General features: G+C 41.1%; 1 protein-coding gene across 2 annotated transcripts in view; it reads left to right on the forward strand.

Annotated features, from left to right (window-relative positions):
- The window catches only part of XPO6 (exportin 6), a 113,118-nt gene that overhangs the window by 33,812 nt on the left and 60,525 nt on the right, over nt 1-18,781 (forward strand). For both annotated transcript variants that reach the window (XM_077827485.1, XM_077827486.1), the window contains exons 3-6: nt 1,924-2,036; nt 5,969-6,166; nt 13,708-13,867; nt 14,510-14,587. In XM_077827485.1, the coding sequence (XP_077683611.1) occupies nt 1,924-2,036; nt 5,969-6,166; nt 13,708-13,867; nt 14,510-14,587 (549 nt within the window). The remainder of the gene's footprint in view (nt 1-1,923; nt 2,037-5,968; nt 6,167-13,707; nt 13,868-14,509; nt 14,588-18,781) is intronic.

The following is an 18,781-nucleotide window of genomic DNA, read 5'->3' on the forward strand; positions in this document are numbered from 1 at the left end:
ACTTGAAAATATATTCTCAGCATGTAAGCACGCTGTCTTCACCTGAAATTTCACTGTCTGGCCAAAAAGGGTGGTGATGACTCCCCCACCCCCGCACATACCCAGTCATTGGAGGAAAGGAGATCGTTGGCAGACTCTTGGGTTTGATGTACTTGTAGAACACAAACTCATGCAGCTTTTCCCCAAGGCCAAACTTTTACAAAAAGAGAAATTGGATGTGGTCGTCCTAGAAACAGAATCTCTCCGAGCATTTGAGAGAAATTGTAAAAGATGGGGGATTATAATGCTCCACATCAGTGGTATATGCAGCTCTAAGAACAATTAGCATTAAAACAAAGAAAACTTTACTGCAGAATGTCAGTATGAGGGCAATACGTGGTTTACGTGGACACTTTAGTTTTGTGGCAAGCTCGGCTGTGAATCTATCCCGGGCTAGCCTGCCACAGACTGTCCTTGTAGGCTGTATGCATTAACAAATTCATCTAGTCCTCTTTGAAATGGGATTAGGTGAAAACTCCTTAAACTGTTAATGCTTGTCAGCAGCGTCCACGTGGACAGTCAGTCTGTGGCTGGCAAGTGCAAGATAGATTCATGCCCCAGCTTGCTGCAAATCGTTCCTGTAGACAAACCCTTAAATTCTACCCAGTCCGTTTTCAAGTGAACCAGTATCCCAACTTTTGCAATTTGTTTTTCTTATTTGTTAGAGGCAGAGCTGGTAGCACTGGCTCTCGTTACGGTTTGTCTGACACTTCCCAATATAAGGTGCAGTTTTCAGTTGCTCAGAACTTCGCCAAACTTCAGCTATTAAGCTTGAAATTTTGCAAGCCGGGTGTCTGCCTCAGATTTTCTTTTTTGAAAATGTGAGCAAAAGACAGTTCAGCAATATCTGAAAACATGGCAAATACATTGGCTTGGGCATGTTTTTTAAGAAAGTTCAATAGAGATTTTAGCTTGGCAGCTAAATTCAGAAGATTCCTTCTGCATTGATTGGTCAACCCTGGGGCTGAGGAGGACTTTTCCTGCAACTGCTGCTCCTGGGTGCTGTGAGCTGCGAAGGTGCTGGGCACTGGAGTTGAGAGCAGGGAGACACTCACCTGTAGTCTTAGTGCTCCCCTACTCCTCTCTGCCCCTTCTCCCGACTTCCAGGCAGCATAGTGAGGGAGAAAGCTGTCTGACTACAATGCAGAGGGGACAAGGAGTCTGAGGTGGAGGAAAGGCTGGGAAGAGGGCTTGGGAATATACTGGAACTGGCTGGGCAAGGAAAGGAGACTGGAACAAGGAGTTGGTAGAAGTGGTGCTGGGGCAGGAGGACTTGGACAAGAAGCCAGAAGTGATGGAAAGGAAGAGGCTGAAGAACACAGGTAGAAAAATCTGTGCCCCCCCAGAGCACATTCTTCTACAGAACCTGCAACTGAAACCAAGATTCCTGAATCCAAGTGTTGCTGACAGCAAAGGAATTATCTGTAAAGACCCCTGGCAAAGTAGATCCACCCCTTCTAGTGGCTGGTCCACATAGAGTGTGACAACCTACTGCTGCTATCTCATCTTACTGCTATCCGTGTCTTATCTTAGGTGACAGAGATCTGTGCTGTGGATCTAAAGGTTCCATTAATTTCAAACTAATCTAACCCAAGTCTGTTGTTACATTATGCTTTTGGGAATGTTAAAATCATACACAACAAATTCTGATACTATGCACCTAGTCATTTGGTTGCATTAAAGGTTTTAGGTAACTTTTGTGGCTGTTTTTGAAGTAGCTCAGGTTGTCTGAGCATTATTAAACTGATAGTTGATAAATCAGATTTGAAAAATATCTGAAGTTCCATTCAGTTTTATGGCGCTGTGGAAACAAATATTGTCTTGGGTCTGAAGACAGCTTATGAATATTAATACACGTGTTTTGTTGATACTTGATTTTCCCAGAGGAGCTTCTGAATAACTTTGCCCAGCAGATAGGCGCCTGGAGATTCTGCCTCTATTTCCTGTCAAGCACAAGAAACGACTACGTAATGATGTACAGTTTGACAGTGTTTGAGGTGAGACATAAGAAAAAAGGGTAAACTTATCCAGAACACCATTATTGCCTAATTAGTGGATTCTTCTGCATTAACTCTTATTTGGTGTGATTTGTGTTTGAAATAGTTCATATTAACTACGTTTTTTAAGATTAAAGTGGGAACCAACTGAAGTGCACATGGCTTGCTTTTATAGTTCTCTTGCAAAGGGAATTTTTTAAAGTGCAGTTTGAGAGGAAATAAAATGGAATATGAATCCTTGCGTACAGATTGAAGTCAGCAATAAGCAACTTTCTCAAATAGTTAGGAATTGTCTAGAATTTAGGACATCATCTTAGATTTTGATATAATTCACAGAATTATGAATGGATCCTTCACAGAATAGATCCTTCATATCCTTTACAGATCAGAAATGCTAACTCGGTTATGTATAGCTAGATACCACAAACTAGTATAAAGGGTACGACAAAATTCCTTTTATTTTATGGGATCTAAGAGATCTGGTTGACAGCTCATTCTGCTTTGCCTATGAATTAATCAAAGATGTAAAATCACTCTGCTGGAAGACCACATCCCACTTTTTACCTAGCTATGAAAGAGAACTAAGTGAAAGTTTAAAAACCCAAACACTGACTTGTGTGTAAATATCTGATAACTGTTCACAGAATACAATCAACTGATATATCAGTAAGCGTGTGAAGTGTCTTGTTCTACCATATCATTCTGCATCCTTACTTTTAGGTCCTCTCTAAAATAGTGGTGCAAAGAACCTATTTATTGAATTGCAGTGTCATAGTCTTTACATACTTTACATTAGTTCACTTAAAGCAGTTTTGTCTTGCTCATCTGTCACATTCTTAGCTGTGTTGATCATTTGTGCTCTGAGTCTGATCCCAGGAAATGCAACAGGGGATGGTTGACACAGCTCAGAGTAAGGAAAACTGCTCCTCAGTAGGCAAAGGAGTAGCACCCCACCGGCTTCTACTGACATCATTGTGGACAAACCGCTTAGGGCAGCTATACCATAAACTTTTACTATGATTAAAAAGAAACTCCCTTACAACTCTTGCTGCAGGTGTACTTTAAGTTTTTGGTAGGGGAAAAAGAGTGCTAAGAAAATGAAGCACACTAGGAGTACATTCAAAGTTTTCCCTCAAAACAGCTACCCCAATAAATAAAAAAACTATTCTGGTGATGTCAGATGTGTAGCAATTCCAAATGTTTCCAAAAGGTATAAGGACACAGATAATACATACTAAAGAGATCAAACAAAAAATAATTGAGCAGTGGGGCTGAAAGCTGCACGCTAACTTGCAACTGTCACTTTATGGGATGAACCTTTGCTCCATGGCAACTGTGAGCCTTGTGATGGAGGAGGAAATCTGGAGCTAAGAGGACATGTACAAAAGTTATAGGCCATTGGGATAAAGCAGACTGGGCCATGCCCAAAACGGGGCTTAGTGCTGACCAACTGCCGTCAGTGGCTGGTCTCTCTTAGGTTCTTATACACCTCTCATTACCATAGTATAGTGAGAACTTCACAATATTTAATGTATTTATCCTCACAATTCCATGGTGAAGTAGGGAAGTGCTATTATGCCTTTTTTACAGAGCCAGAGCCTGAGGAACTTGCTTCCTGCATGAAGTCTGTGGTAGAACAGAGGATTGAATCAGAGTCTCCCATGTCCCAGTCCACCACCCTAACCACTGGCACATCCTTCGTCTTAGGAGAAGTAACTAAGACAAAAATAGGGGGACCATACTATTGTCTAAAGAGGAATTTTATGGAGCTACATATTCCAGCAATTTGAATTATTTTCATGGGTTTGGCAACCTAGCTTGATTCCTGCCCCTTTCTGCCTTACTGAAAAATGTAACTCTGAAAAATAATTTTGTCCAGAGCCTAGTAGAACAAAGAAATCACTGTCCAGTGCATAAACTCTAAGGAAATAAACTCCAGGTTAGAGATTCAGATCTTTCTATTTAGAACCTGGAATTTCTAAAATTAATTCCAGCTATTGTAGTCCTGTTTGATCAGTTATATGAGAACAGTGAACTTATCAGCAAAAGCAGGACAGTAAACCCAAAACTTATTCTAGGAGGTTTATGGGGGCTGATATTTTCTGAAAGAGGTGGAAAAATGAGAAAGTTTTAATGAAATTCTTCCTTCTCTCCCCCCGCCCGTGCCCACTCATCTCTCCTTTCAAATGGAGGCTGCTAGTTGATCTTCTGGGAAAGGGGAACTTGTTACCAGAGACATTGGGCAGGTAGAGGAAGTTACCACTTTAAAATCTCATTTACATGGGAGAAATTTCATGTATACACAGAACACTTCTGGAATTACTCTTAATACGGATTTTTTGTGAGGGTCCTCAGTGTTGTGGGTTGTGTCAGTGCCCTGTATTCTTCCTATAAGCAATTCCTTTGTCACTGTTAACCTGCAGCTCTGGACATTGGCTCCCTACCATAAAATTTTGACCTCTTTAGGAGACTTCATGGTGGCTTCAAGTCTAAATTGCATTGAAGCCTGAATACTGTGAATTGGCTTTGTCATGCCATGAGTAAAGCTTCCCAGTTTTTATAATGATCCTCCTGACTGTATAAGCTATTTGTCTTTAATTTATGCCTGCTGTGTGCTTGAAACTGGGTAGAGCTATTGCCTCAGAAGCAGGCTTCCTGAATCTATTATCCTCAAACATCTACTTAACAGGCTCAGCTACTAATAGCCACTAATGTTCTAGAGCTTCTAAATGGGGTTTCAGCATTGCAGGAAAAATACTTCACAACTCTGCCTTCTTATGGATTTTTGCCATTAAGTGAGTTAAAACTCCTGTATTTTCCACTGAATGCATCCGATGAAGTGAACTGTAGCTCACGAAAGCTTATGCTCAGATAAATTTGTTCGTCTCTGAGGTGCCACAAGTACTCCTTTTCTTTTTACTAAAGTTAGCACTCTTCCATTAAAGGCCTATTGACTTGGACTTTCTAGATTTAAAAGCTTCAGAAGGCCCACACTTCATCCAAAGCAGAATTTGGTTCTCATTCTGCCTTGAAGGAGCTATGATGATTCTCTATTTACTATGATGTTACCCTTCTTAAAAGAGGAAACCTAGCTGTCCTAGGGTTCAGAGGGCACTGAGGCTTTATATGCAAAAATCAGGCCTGCTCCAGCCTGAATTGTTTATACTGAGACTCGCCAACCAGTGACTGTTTTACAGATTCTTAAAAACACTGATTCATTCAAGCCGTGCTTGTAGAAAAATGATACTAGAATAATGGAAATTGCCTATATTTTTCAGGATAGAAAATTGTTAGTGTACTGCGATGTGAAGCAGTATATGAAAAGGGAAGAACTCCATAAATTTGACATTTGGTCTTTGAGCTTCTCTTAAAATCAACTTGTCCACCTTTAGAGTTCCCTATGTTCTATTTAACACACAATGCTGCTTACATTCAAAGCACTTTACAAATGTTAAGCAATACATCCTCCAGTTTTGTAAGGGATATATCCCGCTAACTCCTACCTCAGTTTCTTTATCTGTAGATGTGCCCAGGGCCACACAGAATCACTTTCAAGGTCCAGATTAAGTTCTTGTGCTCTAGATTCTAATTACTTTGATCATTCTATCACGTCTGTTGCAACACTTACCAATAGTTATCTGGTTTTGGCAGTAAATTAAAGTAGCAATACTTGCAACTGCGTCACTTTACTGATTAAGGGTAGTTTTTCACCCATGCACTAGTTGAGGATAACAAACTTGTTGTAAAACTCTGCAAATGAAATGTATTGAAACACTAAATTTTTCCCAAAGCTACTTGCCTGATAACAGATATCTGCTCCTCCATCTGGCTCTCCAGACATCGTGTCTAACCACTGATTGTAATGTTGCACTAAAACCAGTTCTCTTTGTGCTTTTTAAGATCTGCTAAATCAGGATGTGCCTCTCTTTCAGAACCTGATCAATAAGATGTGGCTTGGGGTCCCATCTCAAGATAAAATGGAGATACGCAGCTGCCTTCCCAAACTCCTACTAGCTCACCACAAAACTCTACCTTATTTTATCAGGAACAAGCTCTGCAAAGTCATTGTGGACATTGGCCGACAAGACTGGCCTATGTTCTACCATGACTTCTTCACAAACATCTTACAGGTAAGGATGTCTTTGGGAAACTGTGATGAAATCAGGAAATCTTTGGTGCCACTTCATGGAACACTTTTGTCTAAATTAAAGGCTACGTTTATTGGGAAGACGGAGTGGTCGAGTAAAACCTTTAAGTATCTTATGAATTTATTCATCATTTTTCTTTTGGAGAAAGCTGAAGAGGAAGTAAAATTGCTTTTCATTTCCACCTCCCTTACTTTGACAAATAGTCAGCCATTAGTCTCCTGCATAAATTCCTAGATTCCAAGACCAGAAGGGACCATCATGACCATCTAGTCTGACATCCTGTATAATGCATGCCATAGAACTTTCCCAAAGTAATTCCTTTTATAAAAACATCCAGTCCTGATTTTAAAATTGTCAGTGATGGAGAATCCACCACAACCTTTGGTAAATTATTTCCAATGGTTAACTATGCTCACCGTGAAAAATGTATGCCTTATTTCCAGTCTGAATTTGTCTAGCTTCAACTTCCAGCCATTGGATCATGTTAGACCTTTCTCTTCTAGATTAAAGAGCCTATTTTTAAATATTTGTTTCCCATGTAGGTACTTATAGACCAGGGGTGGGCAGACTTTTTGGCCCGAGGGCCACATCAGGGTTGCAAAATGTATGGAGGGCTGGGTAGGGAAGGCTGTGCCTCCCCAAATAGCCTGGCCCCGCCCCCTCCCACTTCCCGCCTCCTGACTGCCCCCCTCAGGACCCCCGACCCATCCAAACTGCCCTGCTCCTTGTCCCCTGACCGCCCCCTCCTGGGACCTCTGCCCCAACCACCCCCTGGGACCCCACCCCCTATCCAAGCCCCACTTCTCACTGTCCCTTGACACCGCCCCTCCAGAACCTCAGCCTCATCCAATCTCCCCCTGCTCCCCAACCTCCCCTTTTCCCCCTAACTGCCCCCCGGGACCCCACCTCCTATCCAATCCCCCCTGTTCTCTGTCCCCTGACTGCCCCAATCCCTATCCACACCCCTGCCCCCTGCCAGCCCCTCCCTCCCCCCGGGACTCCCATGCCCTATCCAACCGCTCCCTGTCCCCTGACTGCCCCCCGGGACCCCCTGCCCCTTATTCACCCCCACCCCCTTACTATGCTGCTCAGAGCAGCAGGAGCTCGCAGCCCTGCTGCCCAGCCGGAGTCAGCCATGCCACCCACGCTGTCCGGGCCAGAGTGCTGGTGGCATGGCGTGCTGAGGCTGCGGGGGACAACAGGGGACGGGACAGGGGCTAGTCTCCCTTGCTGGGAGCTCGGGCCAGGCAGGACAGTCCTGTGGGCTGGATGTGGCCAGCGGACTGTAGTTTGCCACGTCTGTTATAGACGGTGATTAAGTTACCCCTTAACCTTCTCTTGGTTAAATGAGCTCCTGAGTCTACTCTATCACTATCAGGCAGGTTTTCTAATCCTTTGATCATTCCCATGGCTCTTCTTTTAATCCTCTCCAATTTATCAACATCCTTCTTGAATTGTGGACAGCAGAACTGGACATAATTCCAGAAGCAGTCACACAAGTGCTAAATAGAGGTAAAATAAACTCTCTACACCTACTCGAGATTCCATTGTTTATGCATCCCAGGATCACATTAGCACTCTCAGCCACTGTGTCACACTGGGTCCTCATGTTCCACATAAAACTACAAAAAACTAGAATACAATGTAATTCAGTGCATCCCTCTTGACTTTTGGCAACAACTCCTGTTGCCATATTGATTGTGTTGGGAAAATAAGGAGAGGGATTTGGTAGCCTAGAGTGGCTGATTCTGAGCAACACTAAGGTCCTTTTACATCCACTTTTAGGCCCCTTTCCATTGATAGAATGATGTCAAGGAGCCTTAGTGTAAATGTGAAATTCAGGCCTATATAAGAACATAGTAACAGCCATACTGGGTCAGACCAATGATCCATCTAGCCCGGTGTCCTGTCTTCTGACTGTGGCCAATGTCATGTGTTTCAGAGTGAATGAACAGAACAGGTAATCAGGTGATCCATCCCCTGTTGCCCATTCCCAGCTTCTTGCAAACAGAGGCTAGGGATACTTCAAAGCATGGTTTTGCATCCCTGCCCATCCTGGCTAATAGCGGTGCCTGTACTCAATAAGCTTCAGTTAGTGAAGGAGCTTTAAGAATTATCTTCTGGGTTTGTTTCAGAACCTTTAATCATCTTTGGTGCACTTTAATCTAGATTAATCTTGTAGGTATTCTGAAAATGTTGAGTAACCATTGTAAATTAACTGTTTAAATGTAGTTTTTTCAAGATTTACTTTGGGTAAGGCTAATAGAACTGAGAGGATAGTGAGAATTTTTATCAGTGCTCTAGAGATTTCTAAATATTTTCATTTGACCGTGTTTGAAACTTGCTTGCATTTTGTGGGGGTTTTCACAAACCGAACTGGTTCACAAAGTAAATTTTAGGACTGTAGCTCATATTAGTTAAAAACTAAATCTAAGCTGATTTTGAGGAAGCAGTCGTTTCATAAAGTCTTGTTCATCCAGTCGGTGAACAGGAACTATGTGAATTAAATGATGATCACAGCTGAAATACAGAATAGTTGGAGCCAGCAATGCACAGGGTGAAATTTGTGAGCAGTTTTGTGTATTTGCAAGTAGCAAACAAATACGTAAATCTGGATGCTTCACAAATATGAAAGGTCTGAATTCAGCTGTTACAGATTGTTCACCTAATAGCTAAAGAAAAGCTTAAATCATTCAGTTTCTACAAGGATCTCCATCCTCTTTATCACTGAATTATAGTTGGCCCTCCAAAACTAATAGAGTAGGTTGCTAGTAGATACACTTATCACTGTAGAATCTAAGCACCTGCTGTAATAGACAGAGTTGCTGCTTTGAACGTGGCTGGTGTTTTAAGACTTTGTCAGCCCATGTGGGAAGGCGGGATAATTGTAATAATGTCATAGTTTAGATTATACCAACACTTCTTTAGTCACAATTCAACAATTTTCAAGCAACTTTATAGTCAGTTTCCCTGGCATGTGTTAAGTCTAAATGTATTAAATAACTTAGGGGGTCATTTTTGTTTTTAAATTAACCCTTGTCATATTTAGGAAAAATACAAACCTAAGTATGAACGTACTCTTTCAGTGATTATAATTGAGGCTTGATAAAATACTTGTCAATAAGTAACAATACTGTAATGGGATTAGTTACACTAGATCATATATGAGATTTCTGAAGTGTTGTGTACACACAAACTTGCACAGGCTTAATTAAGCCAGTGCAAAGCCTCTGTGTGGTCACTCTTAAACGTAGGGTATGTCTACGCTGCCCATGTTACAGTGCAGCCGCAGCAGCGCTGTGACGTGGGCAGTGTAGTCATGCTTTATCGCTGGGGGAGAGCTCTCCCGGTGATGATAAATAACCACCCCGAATGAGGGGTGGTAGCTTTGTTGCTGGGAGCATGGCTCCCGGCGATAAAGCGCTGTCTGTACTGGTGCTTTTCAGCACTAAAACTTTTGTCCCTCGGGGGTGATTTCTCACACCCCTGAACAACTAAAGTTTCAGCGCTGAAAGTAGCAGTGTAGACACAGCCTTAGTCTACACTAGGAACTTATGTTTGTATAACTACGTTGCTCAAAGGTGTGGAAAATCCACACCCTGAGTGACATAGTTGTACTGGCATAAGTTCCTCACGTAGACACTGTGATGTTGATGGGAAGGCTTCTCCTGTCGACATAGCTTCCACCTCTTGGGAAGGTGAAGTACCTGTGGCAACAGAAGAAGCAGCACTGTAAGTGTAGACAATCCCTTATTTTGATTGAAGAGTAGTTTATTTGGATTATTTTAAAATTTATTAATTGATTTAAGATAAACCAAAATGAGCCTAATTTAAACTGAAGTGTCCACACAGTCGTCCTGTCCACTGATGTGACTAAATTAATTTAAAATCACATTTTTAGTCAAACTGCTCTTCATGTAGACAAGTCGCACTCCAGTTCTTTAAATCAATTTGCACCTCACCCCTAAAAGTCAAGAGCTCACGTGTTACCACAAATGTATTTTACATTACTTGTCACATTGAGAAATACCAACTCTTCATACGCGGTTTCAGTTACTGATGGAAGTCATCTGTTTGCACAATAGCCTCTTTGGTGGTGAAAATACAACTTATATCCTTTCCAGAAACTGACTTGCCATGTCTTGAATAAACAGCGTTATACAGCTGTCCACAATTAGAGCTTTGATTTTTGTGACTTATGAACAGGCTTTACCTAGGTTTCAATTACAATGCTCTCTGAACAGGTACTGATTTTTGCAATATATTGTGGGTCATCTAAGTGACGAGAGAGCCTATTTTGCATATTTTATTTTGTTTCTCACGTATTCTCTTTTGCTGGGACATGGGGAGTGCTCCCCCATTCTCTCTAGTTTATAGTACAAATCCTTAAAAGAAATATTCAAAGAGAAGTGTATGTGTAGAAAAAAATTATGCTAGACTTTGAAGTACCCAAAAGTGATAAAGTACCTAAAAGGGGTTCTCATCACAATCGTGTTAGGCCACAGCTTTTAGTTGCTTTTTGAACTACTGATAAATTGTTCTATCCACTGTTTCCTCCTCTTTTGATATATTATTTGACCCAATTTTGTCTGCCATTCAAGCCTTAAAATCATATTTGGAATCTGCAGAAGTCTCTAACCTACTTCTTTTTCAGGGAAAGTTTTTTAAGTAGTGGAGAAAAGCAATACATAGTATTAAATGGTACTAAGACCCTTGCAGATGATTTTGCTTAAGGATAGTACAGTTCTTCATAGAAAGCTTGATATATTTGTGAAAGTATTAATTCACGTACTGTTAGGATATTGGGTCTCAGCAGTTGCATGCCACTGGTTTTCAATAAACTTCACTGACATCTGAAACTATTCTAGGAAGAAATTTTAAACCATCTTTGAAGTTGACTAAAGCAGTCCAGGTCCTATTTAAATTTTCTCCTCTAGTTTCTGCTTCTCTGTGCCACACACTTGCTTCAGATAACTAATAATGTAAGATCATGTCTGAAGTATGAAGAAGTAGTATATAACTTACACAAAAATCTTCTTTGTCTAGAACTACACAAATGCATAGAAGTTGTTGGTGTTTAAATCTGAATTCTTGTTAATTGGTATAGCTTCATCAATAGAAGAAGCTTGTCACTTTTGATCTTTTTGTAGGTTATATGAAGAGGGTCTATTCAGACTATACTAAGAACACACAACTGTGAAAAAAGAATTGATACACTATAATAAGTTAACCTTTACATGAGCTAATTATAAAAATGTAGGGCTTGAGAGGCCATCTAGTCCATTCCCCTGCACTGAGGGCAGGACTGGTGGTTTTGTCTAATCTGTTGGTAAAAATCTCTAGTGGTGGGGATTTTGCAACCTCCATTGGTGGCCTGTTCCTGAGCTTAACTACCTGTGTAGTTAGAAAGGTGGGTTTATTGTTTTTGTTTTTTTATATCTAAGCAAAATCTCCCTTGCTCTAGATTGTCTATTACTACTTGTTCTATCTTCAGTGGACATGAGAACAATTGATCACAGTCCTCTTTATAACAGCCTGTAACATATTTGAAGACCATTATCAGGTCCCCTTTCAGTCATCTTGTCTCAATACTAAACATACCTGGTTTTTTAACCTTTCTCCTAGGTCAGGTTTTCTAAACCTTTTATCATTTTTGTTGTTGCTCTCTGGACTCTCCCCAGTCTGTCCACGTCTTTTTAAAAATGGTTTGTCCAGAACTCAGGCCTCACTAGCGCTGAGTATAGCAAGACAGCTGCCTCGCGTGTCTTAAATACGACACTCCTGTTAACACATCCTAGAATGTTAGCCTTTTTTTTTTTTTTTTGCAACTGCATCACATTGTTGACTCATTCAATTTGGGATCCACTATAACTCTCAGATCCTTTTCAGCTGTACTGTTACCTAGCCTGTTCCCCATTTTGTAGTTGTGCATTTTATTTTTCCTTCCTAAATGCAGAGTACTGCACTTGTCTTTATTGAATTTCATCCTGTTCGTGTCAGACCAATGCTCTAATTTGTCAAGGCTGTTTTGAATTCTAATCTTGTCCTCCAAAATGCTTGCAACCCTTCCCAGCTTGCTGTCATCTGTGAACTTTAAGCGTACTCTCCACTCCATTATTAAAGTCATTAATGAAAATATTGACGAATACTGGACCGAGGACAAACAACTGTGGAGCCCCATTAGGTACGCCCTCCCAGTTTGACAGCGTTCCATTGATAGCTACTCTGAGTACAGTTTTTTTAACCAGTGTGCATCCACCATATAGTAGTTTCATCCGATCAGTGATGTCATGATACAAGTGTATGAGATGTCAGTCTAACTCATGTGAGTAAAATGGAGTTGCTTTGATATCTTGTGATGCATCATGATCCACTTGGAAGTTGGCTGCAATTAATCTTTACCACCAACACAAACTAGAACATAAAAAACGTGCCAGCCTGACTGTTGCCCTGTTTGACAGGCCATAATCACTAGCACGAGGGTGCTTAGTTCCCAAAAATCAAACTCTTCTACAGTTGCCGTTAGGTTCCATCTACACTGGCTCTTTTTCACATGCTTAAAGTGTTAAATTGTTTTAATACATATCAGGCTAAACTAGTTTATGATCAGGTCTGGCAAGCTAATATGAATGGAGCAAAAACTACATAAAGCAGATTGACTTATGACTTCCTAAGATTACCCTATTATTGTGCTTTTCTTTAGCTATACTTCGAGAGAGAAGTGAATATCTGGTGTCTGATATTCTAGGCTAGAAGTAAAGGTACCTTTAAGTTTTGAAAACAGTTTGAGGTTCAACACATTCCCCAGTCTCTCACCTCCTCAGTTCTTGAATTTATTTAAATTTAATATGTCAAGGTATCTACCAGCTTTAGATACCTTGAAAACATGAAATGTACAGTAGTGTAATGTACTCTCTCTGGACCCACTTCGTTCTCTTCTGCACCCGTTGGGGAAAGGAAACTTCTCACTTAAAGTAAATGTGATTTATAATAGTATTGAAATGAGTATGCCAGGAGAGACTAGAAAATCCTTAATTACTGTTTCTTTTGATGTAATTTTGGCTGCAGTTAACTTATGATCTAAATTTCCACTGGTGTAGCTGCTTGGCTGGTGGCTTACATTCCTAGTATGAGAGAACTACTTCAGGAGCAGCCTGTCATTTAGAGTGGTCTGTGATGCAGTCCTAATGACGAGCGACCTCCACAAAGGGAGAGGAAACAACTCTGACTTGTGAACATGTTGGAGCAGGGAACATGTGTGACCGCATGAAAGCTCTATTGAGATCCCAAGGATTCCCATGCTACTAGGATTGGTACATCGTGATGATCATAAACTGGTGTTTCAGGAAAACAACAATCCATAGTTATATTCCCCCAAAGTATATTGCAAAAAATGATTTAGTGATGAGCATGGCCCCAGAAACTTGGGAGTGTCCATAAAGACTGATCTTGTGGGTTTCTGTAACACTTAATCAATGAACAAAATGCTAGTGACATTGTTCATATCTTGTTTGTTCTTCCAGTTGATTCAGTCCCCTGTGACCACTCCTCTTGGGCTGATCATGCTGAAGACTACATCGGAAGAGTTGGCGTGCCCCAGGGAGGATCTTAGCGTGGCACGGAAAGAAGAGTTACGCAAACTGCTCCTGGATCAGGTACAAACGGTACTTGGGCTTCTCACAGGTAAGTATAACTGCACTTGTAGGGTTAGAACAAATATCTGTCCCCTGCCCCTTTCTGCAACAATGTGTGAATATGTAAAATGCTGGCAGACTTGCAGCTGTGAAGCTGATCATTCAGTGAAACAAGAACCCCACTAGTTATGTAGTGTCTGCTTCCTGGTGGCTGAGTTCTTAATTCTGCTGTGTAAATAGCTTTTTGAATAGCTTATGATGAAATCTGATGACTCAAACTAGATTATGCAGCACAGTAGCTGTAATAGCTGTGCTTGGTCGTCATTGTTTATAAAGATGGACTTGGACCAAGCAGATATGCTCCCATGCATGAGAACTTAGTGTTGTCTTTAACTCTTTATAAATTAAGAGCACTACAAGTTTTATTAAGTGCTGTACAAGTTCTAATCTCCACAGCCGCCTGTGAGGATACTTAATTTCTTGTGCTGTCACTGCAGTAAAAAGAAATAAAGATCTAACCTATACATCTGAAAGTGTCTAGCTCAGATGCACTTAGGTTTCCCAGGTCAATTGCATGTACCTTGAGGTGGCTATCCTAAATTAAGGAAGTTTGGGATAAGGATAGTAGCCCTGTATGAAGTGTCTATGAACCTAGCTGGGCTCACAGCAGTCTCTTCCTCTTTCTTGGCAGGTATTTTAGAGAGCATCTGGGACAAACATAGTGTTACTTCTGCCACTCCACCACCATCCCCATCTTCAGGAGAAAGTGGTATGGATTACTAAAATTTAATACTTAATTTGTATGTATTGGACATAGATTTTGGTTACCAACATAAACGAAAATCGATAAGGTACCCACAGTACATAGCACAGATCTATCCCTGTCGTAACATTTCCTTCCCAAATAGCGATCCATAGTCAGACAAATGTTTGACTGGAAAGATATGTCTTGTGCTGTGCTCTGAAAGTCACCAGATTTAGGTGGACAAGGAAGCCTGCAAAAATAGGGGGACCAACCAATCATGACAGGCCAAATTTGACTGGTGTTGCAAGCCTGTGTGCTAGATAGGAATGCCACTCACTCAAATTCAGCCCAGCCGCTCCTTTGCCATACCAATAGGGAAGGGGCTCTACCATTACACCAGCCAACTCCAGTCAGCGCTGTTCCCACCTGTCGCGTCCTTGCCACATTCAGATTCTCAAAAGTGGGGTGTGTGGCGCCGTCTTAAAAAGTATGGGGGGTTTGGGGGCAAGGCCCTTTTGCTGGCTTCCCCTGTCTCCGGCACGTATGGGTCCAGTAGAGGAAGCAATCTTTAGGGCTGGGGACTCTCCACTGAAAATGTGCTACGTCCATTCAAGACTGCTTATGTGGCATCTAAGCTGTCAGCGCCTTTCCTGTTGCGGTGGTGCAAAGGAGGAAAGGCTGTTGAAAAATAGCCAGTTCCTAAACTGTGTCTGACATCAGTGTTGGCTTTCATCTATGAATTGCAGCTGTAAGTGCATGGGAAGCCAGGAAAGACTGCAGTCTTAGCTGATTCATAGATTCCAAGGCCAGAAGGGACCACTGTGATCCAGTCTGACCTTTAACTTCTAATATACAGCTGTGGCTTTCAACATATTGGCTATCAATAACATATTCAAAAGATAATTTAAACACATACTCTCTACCCACTTCCCCCTCTGACTACATACACAACCGCTTGCACAGCACCATTAGGACAAGTAACTGCCTTTAGAGCTTGGCTATGCATCTGCTTTACAGCTGATTCATATACTTGTCTCTCTTCACTAGCTTTGAAAATGGAGTGTGCACATTGCTTAAATGACTAAGATGATGTGCATGTTATAGATAGTTACGCTTTTGCAATTTGGAGGAAAGGGAACTTGTAGATCCAGGAGATTGAACAGGAGTAAATCCCACCCCATTGTTCTGAGGACCATCAGTTTCCTTGCTGTCTCATGTATCAAATGATCCGAGTTCAACTAGGCTTCTTTCTGCAACAACTAAAGAGTCGTAGCCCTTTCTTCCTCCCTTGTTCTGAGAAACAAGAACAAATATTGTGATGCAATTTCCCATCTAGTTGTATAAAGTAGAGTTTAATTGAAACAGCTGTTAAATTAAAAACCTCTCCGAAGTTGTCTCTACCCTCCACAGAAAAATTTCACAAACTTGTGCTAGTTAAGGATTTTTAAATCTAAAATGTCAAGTCTCATAGAGAAAAGAGGAAATTCTTCTACCAAAACAGTGACTTATTTCTTCACACTAGTGTTGACATGCAGTTACAGTAAAAGCTTCTAGATCACATAATGCATCCTGTGAATTAATACAGTTCTTCCGCTGTAGTAAAACGGAAGATGTGTGTTGGAACAGATTCCACTTTTCTTCTCACTTGCCATTAAGAACAACTACCCTGATGAACTGGTACAGATCACTTCTCTTTGCTCAAACTGCTCTAGTCCGTTTACTTAGGCTGAGTAACTCCAAAGGTTATCAAACCAATTGAAAGAACTAAAACTTACAGTGCAGCAGCTTTGGGGACTGCACATGTTAGGATATTAGTGTATGTATCTGAAACTCCTCTAGAAGAACAGTGATACCTAGTTGTCAAGGGAAAAATTCTTTAACCTTGTTGCAGGCTAAGTATTTGAAGAATCTGAGTATTAACAAAATAAAACAGTACAAAATAGCGTATTGCAAGAATGAACTGCATTGTTTGGTCTAGATTGGTTCCCTGTATGTAAGCTTGACACTGATATGGGCATGTCTTCCTTACACTGCTGTTCAACTAGTATATTTTTGTAGTGCAGTATTGATTTACCAAGATTGTCTTTGGAAAAACACTTGATTAATGCTAGTTTGGCGTTGCTAGTAGCAAATGACTCTAAAGATTGGAGTGATAAATAACGTGGACAGGGCATTCATACAGAGTAGCATGGATTGCTTGGTAAATCAAGCCCAGTGAAAATGTGTTTTAGTACAGCCAAAGCAAGGCCATGCAGATAAGAACAAAGAAGGCAGACCATGCCTATAGAATGGGGGACTGTATCCTGGATAGCCATGGTTCTGAAAAGACCTCCATGGGAGTCGTAGGATTGAGCAATTCACCATGAGCTCCTGTGCAGTACTGTGGCAAGAAAGGGCTAAGGTGATCCTTGGATGTTTAAACAGGGGAGTAGGAAGGTTTCTTTACCTGTGTGTGTGATGTTGGTGAGACTGATACTGGAATAGTGTGTCCAGTTCTGGTGTCCATATTTTATAAAGAAGGTTGAAAATTAGAGAGGGTGCAGAAAAGAACCAGAAAAATGATTTGATGGCTGGAGAAAATGCCTCAGTGAGAGACGTAAGGAGTCCAATGTTTATCTTATCAATCAAAAGAAGATTGAGAAGTGATGTGATTAGTGTACAAGTACCTCCATTGGGAGAAAATACCAGGTGCTAAAGGGTTAGCGCAGAAAGGTGTAACCAGAACCAGTGGCTGGAAGTTAAAGCCAGATAAAGTCAAACTAGACTCAGATTCCCAGGCCAGAAGGGACCATTGTCATTATCTAGTCTGACCTACTGTATAATGCAGGCCAGAGAACGTCCCAGAATAATTCCAACAGCAGACCTTTTAGAAAAACATCTAATCTTGAATTAGAAATACAGCACAAGTTTTAACTCTACAGGGTATTAACCATTAGAACAAACTACCAAGGGGGAGTGGTGGATTCTGTCTCTTGTCTACAAATAAGGCTGGATGCCTTTCTGGAAGATATGCTTTAGTCAGATGCAAGTTATTGGGCTCAATACAGGGACAACTGGGTGAAGTTCTGTGGCCTGTGCTTCATAGGAGGTCAAGATTGGATAATTTACTGGTCCCTTTTGGCCTGAATCTTTGAATCTCTAAAACTATGAGATCAAGTACTTAAGCTTGTCAGGTCACATGTGATTCCAGTTCATATAATAAAGCATCTGTGTTTTACTAATGAGACATACAGAGCCTTTAACTTTGATTTTCTATTAGCATAGATGGCCCTTGGCACTTTCCTCTTTTTTTATAAGTTTGAATGTAATTAACTATATACTTGGGTATGAAACTTTCAAACAGGCACGATAAGGGCTGGGATCCTGTATTTAAGCTCTATAAATATGTAACAGCTGTATTTACAGCCAGAACTCTTTTTTAGAACTTAAGTCTGCAGTGTTTCCATGTTTTTCTAGGAAAAGCAGAGAGAGAGAGAGAGTTAAGAGCCCTTAAATCTGTTTAAGTGGCATTTATGCACTGTAGTAGCTTCACATTTTCCATACTTAGGGTGTGTCTACACAGCTGCTGGTAAAGCGCAGCCCGTTAAAGCGCTGCCGAAGCAGCGCTTTAACGTGGCTGTGTAGTCGCAGCTCCAGTGCTGGGGGAGAGCTCTCCCAGCACTGTAATAAAACCACTTCTGCGAGGGGAATAGCTATCAGCGCTGGGAGCGCGGCACCATCTACACTGCCACTTTACACCACTGAAACTTGCATTGCTCAGGGATGTGTTTTTTCACCCCCCTGAGGGAAGAAAGCTTCAGCGTTATAAGTGGCAGTGTGGACAAGGCCTAACACTCAAGCTAGGAAACTTCTGCAACCTTAGGCCCTCTGGTGGGAAATACTGGGGTCTTTGAATCAGCAGCATGTTGTTGAATGGTTTAAGTTCTCAGCCGGCCTCTCTTAAAGTGTTGCTTTACTTGAAAGTGACTACGTGAAAACGGTACTACTATAGTCAAATCTGTTTCCTGGATATATTCAGCCATATGTAATGAACAAAGTGAATAACTAAAAAAAACTAAAATGAACTGCCTCAGTTCTACTAACCATGCAGAATTTAACATAGCTAGGGGAGAGTGACTTTGAACCTCTTTCTCCTTGTGCATCAACATAATTGTTCCATAGAATCATAACTTGTTTATTAGTTCTCAGTTGTAGCTGACAGACTCCCTTAAAAGCTAT

This window comes from Eretmochelys imbricata, chromosome 10, assembly GCF_965152235.1.
Source record: "Eretmochelys imbricata isolate rEreImb1 chromosome 10, rEreImb1.hap1, whole genome shotgun sequence".
Lineage (NCBI taxonomy): Eukaryota > Metazoa > Chordata > Testudines > Cheloniidae > Eretmochelys > Eretmochelys imbricata.